Source organism: Poecilia reticulata, chromosome 5, assembly GCF_904066995.2.
Source record: "Poecilia reticulata chromosome 5, P_reticulata-male-v2, whole genome shotgun sequence".
Lineage (NCBI taxonomy): Eukaryota > Metazoa > Chordata > Actinopteri > Cyprinodontiformes > Poeciliidae > Poecilia > Poecilia reticulata.
The window spans coordinates 30,593,689-30,612,866 of NC_088834.1; the positions used below are offsets into that span (position 1 = coordinate 30,593,689).

At 38.6% G+C, this 19,178-nt stretch overlaps 2 protein-coding genes across 11 annotated transcripts in view; one reads left to right on the forward strand and one right to left on the reverse strand.

Moving 5' to 3' along the window:
- cntn4 (contactin 4) overlaps window positions 1-12,559 on the forward strand; it is a 250,708-nt gene extending 238,149 nt beyond the window's left edge. For all 3 annotated transcript variants that reach the window (XM_081607459.1, XM_081607460.1, XM_008410160.3), the window contains 6 exons: window positions 1,753-1,987; window positions 4,019-4,134; window positions 5,405-5,591; window positions 6,279-6,391; window positions 6,476-6,644; window positions 7,580-12,559. In XM_081607459.1, coding sequence (XP_081463585.1) covers window positions 1,753-1,987; window positions 4,019-4,134; window positions 5,405-5,591; window positions 6,279-6,391; window positions 6,476-6,644; window positions 7,580-7,671 — 912 coding nt within the window. In that variant the 3' untranslated portion in view covers window positions 7,672-12,559. The remainder of the gene's footprint in view (window positions 1-1,752; window positions 1,988-4,018; window positions 4,135-5,404; window positions 5,592-6,278; window positions 6,392-6,475; window positions 6,645-7,579) is intronic.
- A 1,504-nt stretch (window positions 12,560-14,063) lies between these two features.
- The window catches only part of LOC103465398 (band 4.1-like protein 1), a 109,835-nt gene continuing 104,720 nt past the window's right edge, over window positions 14,064-19,178 (reverse strand). For all 8 annotated transcript variants that reach the window (XM_017304873.2, XM_081607455.1, XM_081607454.1 and 5 more), the window contains 3 exons: window positions 18,629-18,709; window positions 18,425-18,538; window positions 14,064-17,078 (listed from right to left, as the gene is read on the reverse strand). In XM_017304873.2, coding sequence (XP_017160362.1) covers window positions 17,073-17,078; window positions 18,425-18,538; window positions 18,629-18,709 — 201 coding nt within the window. In that variant the 3' untranslated portion in view covers window positions 14,064-17,072. The remainder of the gene's footprint in view (window positions 17,079-18,424; window positions 18,539-18,628; window positions 18,710-19,178) is intronic.

The following is a 19,178-nucleotide window of genomic DNA, read 5'->3' on the forward strand; positions in this document are numbered from 1 at the left end:
ATTACTTTAACTGGTTGGCCAGGAGGGTCTGACATCTTCTTTTATAATGTTTTACCAGAACTCCTCTAAAAGGTCATTTAATTCACTGTTTGTGTTTTGGTCTTCCTGTTGTTTGATTTTTTTCCCCACATAGCAGCAAAATGCAATATTGCTCTTTTTTTCAATTGAGAAAATTTCTCTAATTTAAGTTTTGAATTGCCAACCATCTGTATTATGAAACTAAGTGACCTGCCTACATTTAACTTAATCTAAGCAGAATATATAGCTCAAGGTATTGGGTCACCCATCAGATTCCTTAAATTTCAATCCAGTGCAGAGTCACGCACTGATTCTCCAAACATGTCTGAAAGAATGAGTCACTGACAGAAACTGGGAAGATTCCATTGTGGTATCATGATATGATGACACATGTGCATTAAGTTCAGGTATGAAATTTCTTCTTAACTAAACATTCAACAGTTAGAATAATTTTTGTATTATAACAAAATTATTGTTGTTACACTGGCAACAACAGTAACTCACCCATTTCTAGTTTTATTTTCAACAATTGAAGCAGTTTTGTCATTATCTGTGACAGTAAAAGGCAATAGAGTTCAAAACATTAAGATGTTGTATTCAAGCAAGAGGTCACAACAATAAAAAGGAACTTATGAAATTATATGTATGTGCCACTGAAAGCCAACGAAACTAATGAACTGTTACAAAACTATAAAAACTCATCATAATCAAGGAAAAGACTTATTAACACGTTAAGAGAACTGATTAACACATTTTGGATCAAGTGTGTAAAACTTTTAATTTTATTTAGGTATAAACCAAGGAAATCAAAGTAAAGGATCTTAAGACATACAGTTTACAGTATAAAATTAAATCTAAAATCGTCTTGCTTAATTTATATATCCTTGTTTGAATACTGCAAATGAAAGAAACATTAGTCAAACTATAAATCTGCAATACATAAAAAGATAAGAATAACAAGACAGTCATACACAACTTAACCATTAACGAACTTAAATCATCTAAGAAGCCTTTTGGTCTTATGTATATCTTACAGCAAATAAATCTATATTTGACTCACTTATTGAAGTTTTAAAAATATTTTGTACCTGTCAAACTCTGGAAGCTGAAAACAAGCTTCCAGGTCATCATAGCTAAACGTAAAGAGTCCTAACACAGAGCCCTGTGGGACACCTCGTGTTTATCATCTCACATTGAAAGTCACTTTATTTACAAATCGTATATGCTTTGTAAATTCTGGGTAGTGCAAAGATAAAATATCTAAATTAAATTAAATTAATACACAAAATTGTACTAAAAGATAAAAATATGTCCAAAGGTTCTAAAATACCTTTAGAGCATGAACTTACACATCATAAAGAGCCCACAGCTCTTTTTGAGAAACTTGATTTTTCCAAAAATCACATTTTTTAAAAGTCTGTACCCTTTAGCAGGGTTTAGAGTCTGCACTCTGCAGAACAAAGTCTGCAGCTCTGAATGTCCAGAGTGGGTCTGAGTTTACGTTATGACGCTGAGTGCTCTGTGCTGTGTAATGGCAACACAGCACAGAGCACTGTGCAGTAAAAGCTCAGGCATGTTCAGCAGGTTACATCTGAAGCCAGGCGCTGCCTTTACATGACCCCCTCTACTCTCAACCTGTATTTATTTCCAAATCATGCAGAGTAAACAAAGTGAAAGCTTATTAGCAGTGCTTAGAGCGGATGTTCAGATGGGTTGTTGTGTGTTTGCTTACAGCCTGTTCCAGAGGAGTTGCAGAATGGGCCGGGGTTCGGCTACGTGGTGGCGTTCCGACCTCACGGGGCCACGGGCTGGATGCAGGCCGCCGTGCCGTCCCCAGAGGCATCCCGATATGTCTTTAAAAATGAGAGCATCCAGCCTTTCTCGCCTTTCCATGTAAAGGTTGGCGTTTACAACAACGAGGGGGAGGGTCCATTTGGACCGGTTACCACCATCTACTCTGCTGAGGAAGGTGTGTACACTACTTTACCTCAGGCCAAATGGAACAGACACTAATCAGGGTTTTCTCAAAAAGGCTCAATTTGAAAGAAAGAAAAAAAAACATAATATAGGACTTTAAATAGTCTTACGAACATCCAGATTTTCATCCAAGGTCCTAAATTTCATTTTGTCGAGTCTTAAAATTTTATTTTTGATCATTCCGGAGAAGCTCCTGTCCTATAACTGGTACTCTTGAAGCTGATTGGTGCTAAATGGGATTAGCTCAAACATATGTAGGATGAGTTTGTATGTAGGCCTGCAAAACTGTTGGTTGTTTTAGCACAGAGATCATTTAATCTCTTTTATTTAATAAACTTGGATCTTTTTTCATAACTGAATTGATAACAATAATAAGGTTTATTTGTTAAAATGTTAATGTGAATGCTTTGTGTTGGTCTTAAATTTTATTCATAAAGGTCTCAAAAAGTCTTTGAAAAGGTCTTAAAACTTACTGAAACCTGCAAGAACCCTGACTAACACAAGTTCAAAGATAGATGTGTGATGTTATTAATCCCCACATTAGGTTTAATACTGTTCTATTAAATGAACAGCAAAAACACTTTTAACTGCTTTCCATACACACTTAGATTCTCTCGGCTTAATAATCCAAGCGGATGCCGAGCTGTGGGCCAGTGAGCTTCAAAATGTTTAACACCTCAAAAATATGGCTAATTAAATCATTTACTGAATTAATCCCTGTTTAATTCATGGCTCATGGTGATTTGGAACATGTATAATGAATAAATGGGATTTGTTTGTTTTTGTTCTTTTTTATTCCTGATGCTCACTGTGAACCTGTGATTGCTTCACGTTCAACACATCATCACTCATAAATGCTCATTCACTCTTACATAAAAAACACAATATTTCATTACAGATTTTTCTCTTTTTTTCAGTGATCTCACAGTGACATGAATTAACAAAGTAAACATCATCAGAGGAAAGATAAAAAGGGTCCTTTAATGACATACTGTTAGTATTTTGACCTACTGATCCATAATGAGTTGAGCATTAAAACATGGTGTAGGTTCATTGTTCAAAGACAATAGACTTTGAATGAACAGTGAGGCAGAGTCATTTTTGCATAAAGAAAAGTGTGTTCTCTGATAAGGAAAATAATAAAACATCTGATAAATATTATTATTATTATTATTATTATTATTATTATTATTATTATTATTATTATTATTATTTATTTATTTTTAACTAATACTCAGTGTGAATCCAGCTGTTCAATACTTCAACAAATTTGAATTCTGCCCCTAAAAATTAACCAAATTATATTTTTAAAAAACTTAAGCTACTACTATAACTAATAAAAACTCAATTAAAACTAAACAGTATTTAACTAATAAATTCTATCAAACAACTAATTAAAGATAACTGAATTAGGTAAATAAGTCACAACAAAATCCTGCTGACCACAAGCTACATTGTAAAGATTTTAGTTTCTAGATGCTCAAAGCAGGTGGAGGGTGTAACCCTGATTGTGCACCAATTGTAGTTGGAGCCAAATGTGGCTTTTTAGTGACTCAAGGAAGCTGAATACAAACTAACACTACACACACTATACGCACTACACACACACTACAGCTCTTTCTCCTCCAGCAGGTTGACTACTTGACCTCGCTTCCATCTTGTTTTAATGTTACCAATAGAGCAGGGGTGTCAAACTCCAGTCCTCGAGGGCCGGTGTCCTGCAACTTTTAGAAGTGCCTCTGCTGCACCACACCTGAATAGAATAATTAGGTCATTAGCAAGGCTCTGGAGAACTGAGGAGGTAATTAAGCCATTTGATTCAGGTGTTTTGTACCTGTGGCACATCTAAAAACTGCAGGACAGCGGCCCTTCAGGACTGGAGTTTGACACCCCTGCAATAGAGGAAGCAGCTTTGAAAGTCTTTGGATGTTCCCTCTTCAAAGCTAACCGTCACTCCTGGAAATCTTTATTTATTTATTTATTTATATTTATATTTATATTTATGTTTATATGATAACTCCAGAGCCTGGCCGAGCTCCCACCAGGATCCGTGCCAACAGCCTCTCTGCGTCTGAGATGGAAGTGTCGTGGAAGGCTCTGCCCTGGAATGCCAGCAAGCGGCGAGTGCTGGGCTATGAGGTGAGGCCTGGCCTGTTGGACGTGTGTGTGTGTGTGTGCGCGTGTGTGAGTGGCCAGCACTGCTGAATCTTGTTCTCCTCTATTATTGATGAGTGTTTCAGGCTCCTGCACCTTGGGCATGTGAGATAATAGCTTGCTGCATGCATAATGGTGGAGCCCGGTCCCCAGCCTGTGGGTTTAAATGTGTTTCTCTTGTTGCTTACCTAAGTAGTGCAACAAGGCCTGATTAGAGTAGTGATGCAACACTCGGAGGGACACAGCGTTTAGCTTCTAATCCACACAACAAAGCAGTTTTAGACAGCAGCTTCAGGCTCACTTTGTTCATATCTTTTACTTTTTCTCAAGGATCTGAAAAAAACATTCTTTCATTGGCATGAATTAAAAAAACAATTTAAAAAAATGTTCTTGAGAAACAAACAGTTTGTATTTGTAGCATTTTTAGGCTTGACCAGGAATCCTTTGGTCGCCCTTTAATTGTTTTCCTTTGTTACACTCTTTTATAGTTTAAAATAATGTTTTGTAAATGAGATATGATGTTAATAAAATTTATATAATATGTAAGCACATGTTTTGATAAAAGGGAATATGGAAGAATAACATAAAGTGGTGGGAATTTTAAAAAGTGTAAACTTGTCATCAAAATGAGTCTTGCATTTCAAAACATTGCTTTTTTTGTGCATATGTTTATGTATGTACAGGTCCTTCTCAAAAAATTAGCATATTGTGATAAAGTTAATTTTCCATAATGTAATGATAAAAATTAAACTGTCACATATTTTAGATTCATTGCACACCAACTGAAATGTTTCAGGTCTTTTATTGTTTTTAATACTGATGATTTCAGCATACAGCTCAGGAAAACCCAAAATCCCTGTCTCAAAAAATTAGCATATTTCATCCGACCAATAAATGATATGTGTTTTTTAATACCAAAAAAGTCAACCTTCAATGAATCTAAAATATGTGACAGTTAAATTTGTATCATTACATTATGAAAAATAATGAACTTTATCACAATATGCTAATTTTTTGAGAAGGACCTGTATGTATGTGTTTTTTTTTTTTTTATAATTATTTTTTTATTCGAAACAAAGAAATCATTCAAACCACATCCCGTGCTGTGACATGCTGCTGTTTTCAGACCGGTTCACATCTTCCATGCGGTCGAGTTCACATGTCCCTGTTTTCAGTTGGCTCTCCGCTGTGGCAGCAGAAAGCTTTTAGGGTGCGCTCACCGTCTGCCCCCCGCTCTGCCCTGTTTGCCTTTCAGCTCAGGTATTGGAGTAGAAGCGAACGGGAGGAGACGGCCAGCGTGCAGAGGACCTCTGGGAATCAGACGTCCACCGTCATCAGCGGCTTGAGAGGCAGCACGGCGTATCACATCTCAGTGAGGGCCTACAACACGGCCGGAACGGGCCCTCCCAGCACCACCGTCAACGTGTCCACCAAAAAACCACGCAAGTACCACACTTAGTCTGAGCTCTGCATTCTCTAAAATGTCTGGAAAAAGTCCATGAATCTATTCTTCTATAGTATTTGGTGATAATGATTCCTTAGCAAGTTGTACCTTCATTATACAGTTAATTTACTCAAGCTTCTGTTGTTCCTAAACATTTTAGCTAGCTGTTGGCATAGCTAAAGCACTAACACTAAAGTGCTAACACCAACACGGTATTTAGAAGAAGTTGAATTTTTGCACCTATTTGTTTATTACCCCTGTAATTTTTTTCTTTGGAAAACCCCCCCACAAACAAACCATTTGTTTGTGGTTTGCTCAATAAAGTTGGGGAAAAAAAGAATACGAGGGGAGGAAAATGGAACTGCTCCAGGAACTTGTCTCTACAAGTACAAAAATGTCTTTCAGAATTCCTAGCCAAGGCGTCAACTCATAGAAACTTTATTCAACTCAATGTTTACAAAAGTAAATTAGCTCTTTAGAATTTTTCCAGAAAAATAAGTTTCAGGGAAGCTAGGTGTGCTAAATGTGGAATCTAAATTCGCAAATTTAATTATGTCAACCCAGTTCTTCACTTATAATTTTCCTTAAAAAGCCCAAAATGATCATGGATCATTTACACTCACCATGCGCAGTTTAAATGTCAAGCCTTTGTTTGAGGAGAATAATGTGGCCTCTTTCCTGGTAGCTCCCAGCCAGCCCCCGATTAAAGTCATGTGGAACACATCAAACTCCAAGATCATCCTGAACTGGGAGCACGTCAAAGCCCTGGAGAACGAGTCCGAAGTGACCGGTTACAAAGTGAGCACGTCACTCTTTCACTCCATCAGAAAGTTCTGCCTGTTGCCATGGCGTGCCCAACTCTCCACTTAATCTCATCGGCAGGTGCTCTATAAGAAGAATCGACACAGCCGGCCCAGCGTCATGGAAACCAACACCACCTCGGTGGAGCTCGCTCTTCCTACCGACGAGGACTATATCATCCAGATAAAGCCATTTGGAGAGGGAGGGGACGGCAGCAGCAGCAAGCAAATCACCATTCCCAAGATACCAGGTCAGCAAAGAGCTGCTAGTGCTAGCTAGCTAGTCCCACGTGGCCCATTGGTCGTGTTATTGCCAGAACACTTTGACCATTACCTTCTCCAGATGAAGCCAGAGTAGGAAAAATATCCGTTGGATTAAAAATGACCCAGCAGGGTGGGTTAAATGCATCACCTCTCAAAAGTATTTGTATATCTTGAACATTTCCTGATTGTGTCAACCACCATTTTGTATTTTTTCACAATATTATTTAATAAACCAACACATTAAGGGTGCTGGAGTGAATGAGGCTAAGTATAAACTTTTCAGTGTTTCAATTGTCCTAATAAATTCCTAATAATAATGTTTTAGCATGTGGTGCAGTAAAGTAAAAGGAAAATATAATAGAAGTTGGTCTGTCACATAAAATTATAATAAATTACAATGAAGCTTGTGACTGTACTTAAGCCCATCGAAATCGAATTAATGAATTAATTGCATTTGATGGATTAAAATAAGCGCATTCTCACGATTCGTATGTTTTGAAGGGCAATTTTGTTTACAGAGTCCATTTTATTTATGGCTCCTGTTTTGTGTTGGTTTTATGTTTTTGTTTTGTTAATTGTTTTTTATCATTGTGTTTTAGTTTGGATATTTAGAATATCTTCCAGTGCCACTTTTCTGTGTGAAATTAATGTTTATTGTTCTTTGAGAGGGCAAACTTGCATTATTATGCCATAATGAATATTCTATTTGAAATTTGTCTCAAAACAACAATATTATTGTTTATAGCAATAATTTCTAGGACAATTAATTGTCTAGCAAAATGTGTTATCATCTTTGGTTGTACAAAATGCGAGAAATGTTTAAGCAATTTGAATCTTTATCTGTAGATGAAATGCTAGAAAGTGATTTTTTTCCCCAGTACGGATCCGACTAACATCCTTTCTGCTCTCCGTCCCCCTCCAGGCCCCAACGCGGTGGGCTCGGCCTCCAAGGTCTCCACGCTGTCGGCCCTCAGCACAATAGCTCTGTCTTTCACAGCACGAACATCTTTATGACAAATGGCTCACAGCAGACGTTGCATCTAACGTGGAGACAGCTATCGGGCGGGAACACAAACGCAGCCCACTCCGGTGTAACTAGATCCATTCATTTAGATTTTAGCGGCAGAGGGAAAAATGGCGACACTGAGGGTAAAAATGTCCAAACACTCCATGGAGAGGACAGACAAGGAGTCCCTGTCAGCTACACAGGCCAGGTGAAGGAGATTGACCGATGTCGTGACTATGTTGTTACCAAAGCAACTTTCATAAAAGAAACATAAAGAAAAAAAGTCTTATATGCATCTTTTTGTATGACATGTTGAGCTTTTATAGATTTTTGTTTTCTTAATGGGTTTGTAGATGGCCTTTGCTTCAGGGGTGAGAACAACTGTTCTGCATGGAAAATGGCATTGTCCCGTTTCACAGTCTGAAAGTAAAGAACGTGATTCAACAGTTCCCCATCTGTCTGTTAAGATAAATCACAACTTATAACTTTGAGATTTTCTGAATTCCAGTGTATTTATTATAGTCTTTTCAGAAAGAAAGCACTGCTATAGCACTTTCCACCAAGTTGATATTTAATAAACAACTCAAAATTGAAAACGTTAGAAAACAGAAAAGGTAAACCCTCAAATCCCCATATACATATGAAATACACAAAGCTCTTGAAATTAGATGGGATGTACTTTCATTTTTCAAAGACTATATGTAAACATCATGCCCAGTTCACATTTTGGGCCGAGGTGTCACTTTTTCAGTGCAAAGGGAGGAGTAGCATCAGACTGTGAAGGCTAAATGCTTTATCGCCTCATAGTCAGTAGCAGACAGCAAAACAAAGCTAAAGCTTAAAATGATGGAGAAAAACTACTTCAATTTAGCTGCTGCAAGTGAAAACATAAACAATGATTCCTCTGTTACTATTATACTCGTATGACACAAACATTAGCCTAGGAAATCATACACTCACTGTAATCATTTCTTTTGCCCAGAACAGGTTCAAGAAGCGCAGCTGAAACTTGAACAGAGAGTTCTTACAGGTTCTGACATTTGTTGTCTTTGCTACAGTGGCTGCTGTCAGACTGTTGCTGAGTTTGGTGCCCTGTAATAACAGAGTTATATCATTGTAATTGTAAACATAAATTGGAATTAATCTAATTAATTAATTGAGTCTAAATCTGTGAGCCAAACTTGGAGGATAGATATATTTTAAAGCTGATTCTGTGTTGAGTAACCAACTGTTTCAAATGAACTGTGTACCATTTCTGATAAAAAAGAATAGTCAAATATTATGGTCAGAAAGTTGTCAGAACCTTGTTCATGACAGCAGTCTTGATGAGGGTTTTTATGTAGGGTTCTGTTGAGGTGTGATCATTTCTGACTGACTCAGTCAGCTTTAAATCACAATTGCTTTAAATTAGAATTGTGCAGGGTATAAAACTTGGATAACTGAAATCTATTGCTTAATAGATGTGACAAGAGAGATCAAAAACCTTTAATCAAAAGAAAATAATAGTCTCTTCATTATCTTTAACTAATAAAGATTAGTGCTGTTGTTTAATGAATTTTTTAACTCTAAGATTTCCTTGTAATAACTCAGCTGACAGAGGAGAGTCTCTGGTGTTCTTCAGTGTCCCAGGTCTGCATTCAAACTGCTAAACTAATGTGTCCCAGACCACCTAAAATGGTCAAAGAGAAGCCATCCTGAAAACATTTGGATTGCATTTCCACCCGTCATCAGGTACGATCAGATATCTTCGGTAACGTCACATCTGAAGCTTACAGTTTTCTCTTTGATTAAACAGAGATTGGTTTCCCAGCTAACACCTAGTGTCATCAAAGTGGAGGCCTGTGTGAGGTATTGGTTGGCCAAAGCCACTTAGCAGAACCCTACTTCAAAAACCCACTTCAAAGAACTATTCCTTTTAAAGTTTTTGGTGTCAGAAGTGACATCCAAGATACGAACGTTTTCAGAATCACTTTTATGAGCGTAACCTGTCGCTCGAAGCAGTTCCCCCAAGATCTATAAGTAACTTAGTCTTAAAGTCTGATGTCTAAGCTGTTAAGAGGTGGAGAGAGACTATCTGAAGTTTTTTTTTTTTTTTAATGCCAAATCTTCATTTGTTTATCCTCCCTGTGCTGCAGAAGATTTGGGTATTCATATACCAAGACAACAATTTTAGAAGTCCAAATCTTGTTTGCCATCTTTTCTTATATTTATGGACGAACAGTCAACCTGGGGTGTGAACCTTTAATGCACTATTTGTTCCCCTTAAGGATTAACTAATTATTAGCTAAATTAATCAAAAAGAAGATTGAGCTGCCATAATTTGGAGCCGGTCTAAGCATTGAGCTTGCAGAGGTGGGTGAATCCTCATCAAGGCGGACAGGTAGGGCAGAACTAGACAAGTAATGTTATTCCAGCATAGCTACAATATTTGTGTAACAATTACATAAAGTCCATTGCTGCGGTGCAGTGTATGAGTCATTTTGAAGTTTCTTCATTTATGTCAAAAAAAAATTTCAGGATAAGACATGAAGACATGATAACTTAAGGCTTAAATTATTTATGTATTTATTTATTTAAATCAGCATATTTTATACATTGTTAGAACTCATAAATAATAATAAATGATCATTAATAATAATAATAAGTAATGAAGTTATTGAGTTGTGGAATTATTTGTGATTCACTGAACCACAAATAATGAGTTTTGGATAGAAGGAATGATTATGGTGATTTTTGCCTCTTTGAGCATAAAGACTGTCAAGTCAAAGTCCAAGTAAAAGCTAAGTGGTAGAATAAAAAAACTGAGAAATACTATTTGTAACCATTTTAAAAAGGTAGTTCAGATATTTTGAAGTGAAGTTTTATGAAAATGTTATCAGAAAAAAAACTCAGTGGTGAAAGTCTGACTCTTCATGCTCCCATAGGAGGACAAACAGTTTGTGTTCTGTGAGCCACGCAGGACGGTTGTGATTTCATAGTTGAGCGCACCGATTGCCTGCGTTCCTCCTGACAAATTCCTTCATTTCCCACAATCCAAATGGATACTAATTAGCATAATGAGCTATTTTGGAGTTTAGCCCCATGTCTTCCCCGTCCTGGACAGCCACCGCGCACGTTAGTGAGGCACAGAATGGTAGTGTAGCGTCCATGACTACTGTTTACGCCGAATCCCAACCTCATCAGCTCATTGCCGCCTACAAAACATTTCAATGTTTCCCACCGAGCATTTTACTGTGCCGCACAGTCGTAAAATGTTCCTGTGCGGAGAGACGTGTCCGGCATACGTCTGCTTTGAGTCTACCTCCAGTGTGTGTGGGAACCTTTAGTCTAACTGACCCGTGTTAGCCGACTTGAACGATTAAGAACAACTCGATCTAAAACTGTTGACATCAATGCTATTATTATAGCTAACAGTTGTTAAGTTTGTTTCTGTTTTCCCAGCTGAACAATGTCTACAGTGAGTCAGACCATTGTAGGCTACATCTGCTAAGAGTGGGGATAATATAGCAGGTTGTCACCTAGGTAACTGCATGGGACGTGCGTCTCTGTGCCTTTTTCAGGTTCTGTACTTGTCCACAAATCTTTCCAAAGGACTGACGATCAGGGTCGATGCAAACGGCTTTATTTTCCTCAGAAAACATCACGAACTTAACAGTGCTTTCTAATCAAATTATAGATGCTTAATATCTGCTTATCTGCATGTTGGATTCCACAAATCTGATCAATTTTAGTGTGAGATGCTAAAACATACTGATAGTTTTCCATCCCCTCTAGAGTTTCTTCTCTTTACTACAAACTGCAATGCAATTTCTGTCTATAAGTACATACAGTATACTATTGTTCGTAGGTTCGTAGAAATTATTTAAAAATTCTGAATCAACCCTTTAAAAATTGGAGACAACAGCATTAGCACATTTTCAGTGCCCATCCTTAAACACCAGAAACCTGATGAAATGTTTAGACCTGCTGACAAAGGTTGGAAAAGCTTGCAGTGGAGGGCCTCTCTCCAGGGCCCTCCACCTCGGCCGCCTGCGCTCCACTGACTGCAGGACCCCCGTGGCTGTCTCTCATGCCCCTTGTTCTTTCAGTTAGCCCTGTGTCTAGAGCTCTTCTTTGCCTTCTGTGTGCCTCATCATATGTTCAGAATCCTCAGGTCCTTAAAGAGCCTTAACTTATCGCGAGAATATCAAAAACTCTAGAAGAATAGAATTTTGCAGCGGTGTTCAAGCGACATCGAACAATGCTAGGTTTGGGTTTGGAGGAGGAAGGGGGAAGCGACGTCCTTTGTCGACATTACAGAGGTTAGAAATTGGCAATTTATGAGAGCAGGTGTGTTTTTTAGGTGGATGCTCTGAGTAAAGGACAATGCTGCTGATTCTTTCCTTTCTCCATCGTCTCCTGATGCCATGTGGGACTGCCGCGCTACTCGGAGAACGCTGCAGTCTCATTGTAGCTTGTAATCCAGTTAAGTAGTTTGTAGTACTTTGAAGGGAAATGTACTGTAGGCTACTGGGGATCATGCATCAAGAAATGTGTAAAATACAGTTTTGTACACTTAAGATCATTTATATAAAAAGAAACCTTTCTAAAGAGATGATTTACTCTGTTTTTATGTAAACGACTCTTGTTTCATACTGTAGTTAACTGTTGCTCAGCATGACTGTACTCGTCGTCTCTGCTGTCCACCCACAAAGCGACTGAATGGCTTTAGGAACATGTGAGGCCCACATGTCTCTGTATGCTGAACCATTACAGCTCTGTGTCTATGCTTCTGTCTGTCGGCCCTTCAGAGATGTACTGCTTTGACTGTCCGTATGCGCTCCGCAGGAGACGTCCCTCTGTTGCTGTTTGTTGTTTATACCGTGTGAATAAAGATAACTGATTTATAGAACAACACCAAGCTGTGGGTCTCTTAATGCCAACATAAAGGAAGAGCTTGCTACAAAATCTACTGCAATGGTTTAGTTTTGGAGCTGATCTCTAATGTCATGGAACGATGTATGGTATCATACATGAATGAATGTTGTTTTTTTTGGCTTTTTATGATTTTGTTCACCGTTTTCACGTTTGAATGGTTTTTAAAACAGGAATTTGTTCCAGGTACCTGGAATAATTTACCTATTGGAACATTCAAGCTTTAACCATCCAGCTGTTCATCGTAGATGAAGTGAAAGTCGGCAATGGTCCTCCTCTTTTTCTAGCTAGTTAGGTTAGTTATTGAGACAACTAGGTAGCTGTCTATTTATCTAGCTAAATGGGACAGATGTCCGACTTGTTTAGCTTCATCTCAGAAGTTTACCAAGCTAGCTACACAGACAGGCAGATAGCTAGATAAAAGTAATCTTAACTCATTCTTTAATCTTTTTTGTGTGAAGCAAGTTATTCATATTGATAACAAAGTGATAAAATCAGATTTTCCTCACTTTATTAAAGACAGTGTGTCATTGAGAATGACACATTCACTTTTTCACTTTCACTAGTTACATGTCCTTTCCTTATGTTTTATCTATTAAGTGCTGTTTGAAGTGAAACAGACAAAGGAGTGACGTTTCAATTATTTTGTCTGTTTCCTCTCAAACACGACACAAAGTGGAAAGGAAGCTCCGAAGTACCTTTTAAACTATTCAATTAGTCTGAGATGTTCCATTAGCTCTGCATCCTGCAAGAAATGTAAAGCAACGTCATTCATTATTCAGCTCTCCTCGGAAATGAATTCATGCCATGTTTTCACATTCTGTCACATTGGAAAAATAAACAATGTACTTTATTAGGAGTGTATGTGATAAACCAACACATGTATGTAAACTTGATCAAATATGGAGAAATTATACAGTATACAGTCAGTACCCCTCTATTTTTATCTTGGACCAATTATCACAGAAATCCTCCTACAGTAAAAAAAACACAAAAAACATGCTACAACAGAAAGTTGTAGCACATCTTCAAAGTACCAGTTTTCTGCAAAAACCTTATGTGGATGCAGCAAACTTTGCTGCATCTAATTAATGTAGTAAACATGGTACATACAACAATTATTTTCATTGAAAGGTTGTTCTAAATCCTGATAATTTATTTTGTACAGAATCGACTAATATGTGTTATAGACATATATTTTTTCCTATTGATACTCAGAAAAATTGCAGTTACTTTTAACCCCTTGCTTGTTCAGCTCCAGAAAAGCCACTAGATGGCAGCAAGACCTTAGGATTATATGGTCTGATGCTCTGCAGTCATTTTTGCCCATTTTGAACATTAAACAATTTTGCTCATTTTTGCTCATGTTGAATGTCATAAATTTCATAAGAAAGCAGCATGTTATATATATATATATATATATATATATATATATATATATATATATATATATTTATTTCCCCTCATTGTAAAAGCCGAGACACAGTTTGAATCATAGTGACACATTTATTTATGCAGGTTTGTTTCCTGTCAAAACTGAATGCAAACACAGGACATACACACCACCAAGCACTAGGGGAATGTAGAGCAGACGGCAGTGGAGAACTGAAGGTGGAGGCTGAACGGTGCAGCGGTTTGATGGCCTTCGCTGAGAGTGAACCTCCTGATCCAGGATCTGTTCTGCCACAGTTTCAACAATACGCTGAATTCTGAATCGCCTCTTGTCCACTTTCTAAAGTCAGTAGTTCTTTGCTTTGTTTCATCTCGGAATCTTTCAGCTGACGAGTGCTCCCATAAAATCAACTCCAAAACTTAAGGCACCCATTTTGTGTTCTCATCTCTATTGCACCTCTGTCCGTTAGATTATCACTTTCTGATTCATTCCATTTACACAAAGAATCTGGACCTTCGTCAGCTTGACTTCTCAATGCCTTCACTGAACTCGGCTGCGGTTAGCAGAAGCAAAGTGCTCTCACAACAGTCCAGTGTCATGTGACCCATAGAAAATAAAACAGTAAAGTAGAATATACAAAGTCAGCAGGTTTAGAACCTCGTTTCCACAGACACGTCTACAGCAGGTCAACAGTTTCGGGTGGGGACGATGACACCATCACACGTGTTGGGGAAGCTCCTCGCTCCACAGCTGTGTCTTATTACTAGGTTTTGGTTACGCTTCGGTTCATGTGAGGGTTCACAGTTTTCTCCCTTCAGAGGACAGAGGATGGGAAAGATGGCGGCTTATTGCGGAACCTCACAAGCTGTGCGCCACACTGCCTCGGCTGACAGCACAGACTTAGAGGGTTAATAGGGGTAGGGGCGCCTCCGAGGGGTTTTCATGTCTGATTTGTGATGCATAGTATAGTATTAAAGGTCACTCAGAACATATGGATATGTGTGACAGGGCATCTTTATTTGCGCTCACCTTTTCCTGTTTGACTCTTTTTGCCGCATCACGACCACAGAACTCTGAACTGTGCAGATGTGTTCAAATGTGAGAAAGTTCTAGGAGGTTGAATACTTTTGCACGGTGTATCTTTGGGGAGAACAGCTCCTTTCAAGCAAAAGTCCAAAGTCACATCATAACTGGAGAGTTAATCCAACAGAAAGCAGAGAACATCAGCGTTAATCTGGCGCTTTTCAACTTTTGAGGGAGTGTTTAAATAATATGATCCAAAACTAGAAATTATTTTAAACATCACAGTTGCTACTGTTATTTAACACACTGATTAATATTCTCCTACCAGGACTTGGAATTGAGTCAGCTATTCATCATTGTACAAGGTTAGCAGAATAAACATGGTAGGGAATCTGTTAAAGAGTAACATATTTATTGTAAGATATAACCAGAACATACTGCGTACTGGACAGACACAAGACGTTCAATTAATGCTAGTTTTGTCTCAAAAAAATCAGAGAACTTAAATAAATGTGGACAAAGTTTAGACATAGTTCTAGGGGGTTGAAGTAGCACACACACCTCCAAATTGCAGATAACCTGGAGGAAAAGGCTTTTTTGGGGTTGCATTTCATATAACCAAAACATTCTTCATACTGGACAGACGTGAGACTTTTAATTAAAGTTTGTTTTGAGCCATGAAATCTGAAAAATAAATATGGACAAACATTAAGGGATCTCAGCTGGCGACACCTCCAAATTGTGCATAACCTGCAGGAAGAGGCTTCTTTGAGCTGCAGTTCAATAAAATATGCTTACAGTTAGTGCTGGAGCTTTATGGACTGCAAAAACTCAAGAACAACTAAGGACAGCTTTCTTAGTGAGACAGGCAGGGGTCAGTATGGGACTTTCATGGCCTGACAACCTTGAATATGACGACAGCGTGGGAAAAGTTTAAAGTAGTAAAGTATTTCTCAACTAAATTATTTTTTTAAAAACAAAATTAGATTTATAAAAGTGATGTACTGTTCTGCATTAGTTTCCAAATTGGTCATTTCTGCAAGTGTGCACCAGGAGGCTGAAATGAAAAATATTTAACTCTGTTAAATCATAACGGTGGAAAATTTCAGTTTTATTTCTTTTCAAACTGTAAAGTTTTAAAACCTTTTGCAGCTTGATGGCCATAGCCGGCCCATGCCTAGTGACGTGTCTTTAAAATGCGCTTAACTCCAGTGTATCAGCATCAAGACAAAGAGAACAAAAAGATCACTGCAATATTCAAAAAACACAAGAAGTTCAGGTTAAACCAAAGTCAAGTAAGTAAAAAATAAAAATATACCATTAAATTTGTAAAACTTAGAACACGTAATATTTATATTAAAAATTCCTCTACAAATCCTAAGACGGTGAGCAGCGCTGCCTTTGTTGCCGTCCCCTAAAGCTAAACAGTCATGTTGGGATGAGGATGTTTGGTTCCTGGAGGCTGGACCAGATCCAGCAGCCCAACCAACCGTCAGCGTCTCTGCAGGGTTTTAATGTGTGTTCTCATTCCCTCTGCTATTATTATTTGAATCATGCAGATTATAATCATCTGATATAATTCATAAACAGGCAAACACAGAACATAAATTAGATCCTCTATAGGTAAAAATGTAAAAAGCTAATAAGACAGCAGTTTATTGAACCGAAGCGAGGAGGAGGAAGTGACGGCAGTCGTTCAAACAGGAAGCAGTTCCATTTCTGAGGTTGTGGGGGTGTCCGATTCGGCGCCGAATCTTCCAAACTGAAGATGGTTTCCCGTTCTCAAAGGAGCTAGGGGGCTTGAATGGACCTGGAGGGGGTCGGGAGTGAGTGGGGGGTGTCCAGGCCGGGTCACAGTTGGTTTAGTCTAAAGGGACAGGAGGGGAGATCTGCTGCTTCATGGAAGGCAGTTTGTTCAGGTGTCTGTGTGTCACAGAGGGAGGGGCGGGGGGGTGAGGGGGGGTAGAAGGGTGGTGGCATGCTGCTTGGTGGGGCAGGAGACTCTCTGCTGGAGGATCCGCTCCTGCCCCCCCTCCTCCCCCCCTCACCCTCCATCTCAGAGGCCATCATGTCCTGGGATCAGGACTGCAGAGAGACAAAAGTGAAGAACCTGAAAAACTTTGTAGAAGGTTCTGGACAGTGTTTGATGTTTTCTGTGATCCATTCTAACTTCCTTAAAGGGGCAGCATTATGTATTATCCAGGCACATAGTATCATCATAAAGCACAATCAAGTAACTCCGTTACCTTCAGTTGTTATATGACTTAAAGCTGCACATATTTTTTACAAAAATGTTTCCTTCTGTATTTGTTCAAACTGTCACCATGTTTGTTATGAAAAGATCGATCTCCTGCCTGAGCTACGCACCACTCCCATCCAAAAACAACCAATCAGAGCCAGAAGGCGGATCTTAGCGCTGTCAATCAATCTCAATGTGCTAAGGACAGATAAACAACTTACTGTTACAGCAAACTGTTTACCACTGTCTTCGGTGGATATGCTAAATAGCCTAATGTTGTGGTGAACAACATTAGGCTGCTCTCTGCAACAACATTACAGAGAGCAAGAGGGAGTGATTGAGCATGAGAGTGATTGACAGCGCTAAGACCCTCCTCCTGGCTCTGATTGGTTGTTTTTGACTGAGTGGTGTATTTTTGCTGATAGTACTGGAAGGAGTCCGAAAAGTCAGAGCAGCTTGGTTTTTTACACAGGTTATCTGTCTTATTACACTGTTACGACTTCATGATCACGTTAACAAATGTGTGAATAACATTTCTTTACAAACATTACAGAATGCAGCTTTAAAACAAATTTTTAATTGTAATTTAACTCCTTGGGCCTCTGTCTCTTTAAGAAGCTCCAGCTCTTTCCAACACTCCGCCTCTACTAAGCTGTTTACAAAAGTTTTTCAGAGCAAAGGACTGAGAAGTAGCTCGCAGAATGAGGTCAGAAGACTCACAGTTCCACCAAGTGTTTTCTAATTGCTGCTGCCACTAGTCTGAAGGAGCTAGGAAGTCTGCTCAAAGGAGGAGCTTTGTGGAAATAGGCGGAACTTTGAGCAATCAAGGTTAGGCCCCCTGAATGGTTGTCATAAGTTTCTTATGTCTTCCTACTCCTTTTCAAGCATGTTATAAGTATTAACATGTTATGCATGTTATAGTACAAAAAATATGTGTCTTCTTTTGCAATCCTTGTTCATGTGTTATTTTATACTGCTGTCATGTTCGAAATAAATAAATAAAATATGTATATTAAAAGATTTCTCAAACATGCATAAAAGAATCAAGGAAACACTGCAGGTATGTTTTTGATGAGGGAATAACGTTATAAAAAGTTGAATTTACATAAAACTGCCCCTTTAGCTGTAACAATGGGCAAAAAGATGGATGAAATATTTACACAACATGACAGAAGAGGTAAAGATGGTCTACCTCTGCTCTCCGCTGCTCCTCTGTGGGAGACTCTGTTTCCCTGATGACCACTGCTTTTGTCACCAGCATGTCGGGATGCTGCTGCTTGGCCTCCTGGATCGCCATGGCGAGCGCCTGGAGCCAGAGAAACCCCAGCACACAAGTCAGCATCCTCCAGCGCTTTCAGACACAAAGAGCAGATGTCTCCAGGACTCTGTCTCTCACCTGATGCTGGTCCACATCGTCGTCTCCTGTGATTATGATCCTCTTCTCAATTCTGGTCTCTGAGTAGCCTCCTTTCACAGTCTGAAGTGCACAGAACCACAAGGGTCAGGCAACATCACACTTAATGAAAAGTATTCAACCAACTTAGGCTTTTCCACATTTTGTCACATTACAACCACAAACTGGAATGTATTTTACTGGTGAGCTTTTAACAACTAGCTGTGTTTCCATTACAAATGTCCGTAAAACTTTAATCATATTCCCCTAATGTAAAAAAAAAAAAAAAAAACTATTTCACAATTGTGGTGTTAAGTCATTAAATAACAAGTGATACCATCATCCTCGCTTGTTCTTGTTCTTTGTCATTTCTGCCAGTAGTAACATCCGGTTAGTGATCACATGACTTATGATGCAACAAAAGTGTTTCCATTGCAGTTTTGCGGAGCACATTAATTTTGACATGGTCAAAAACATCACCTCATCCACTAAGCAAAAGTTCATCAAAAAACATGATTGTTTGTTTTTGTTTGTTTTTTTTTAATTACCATGT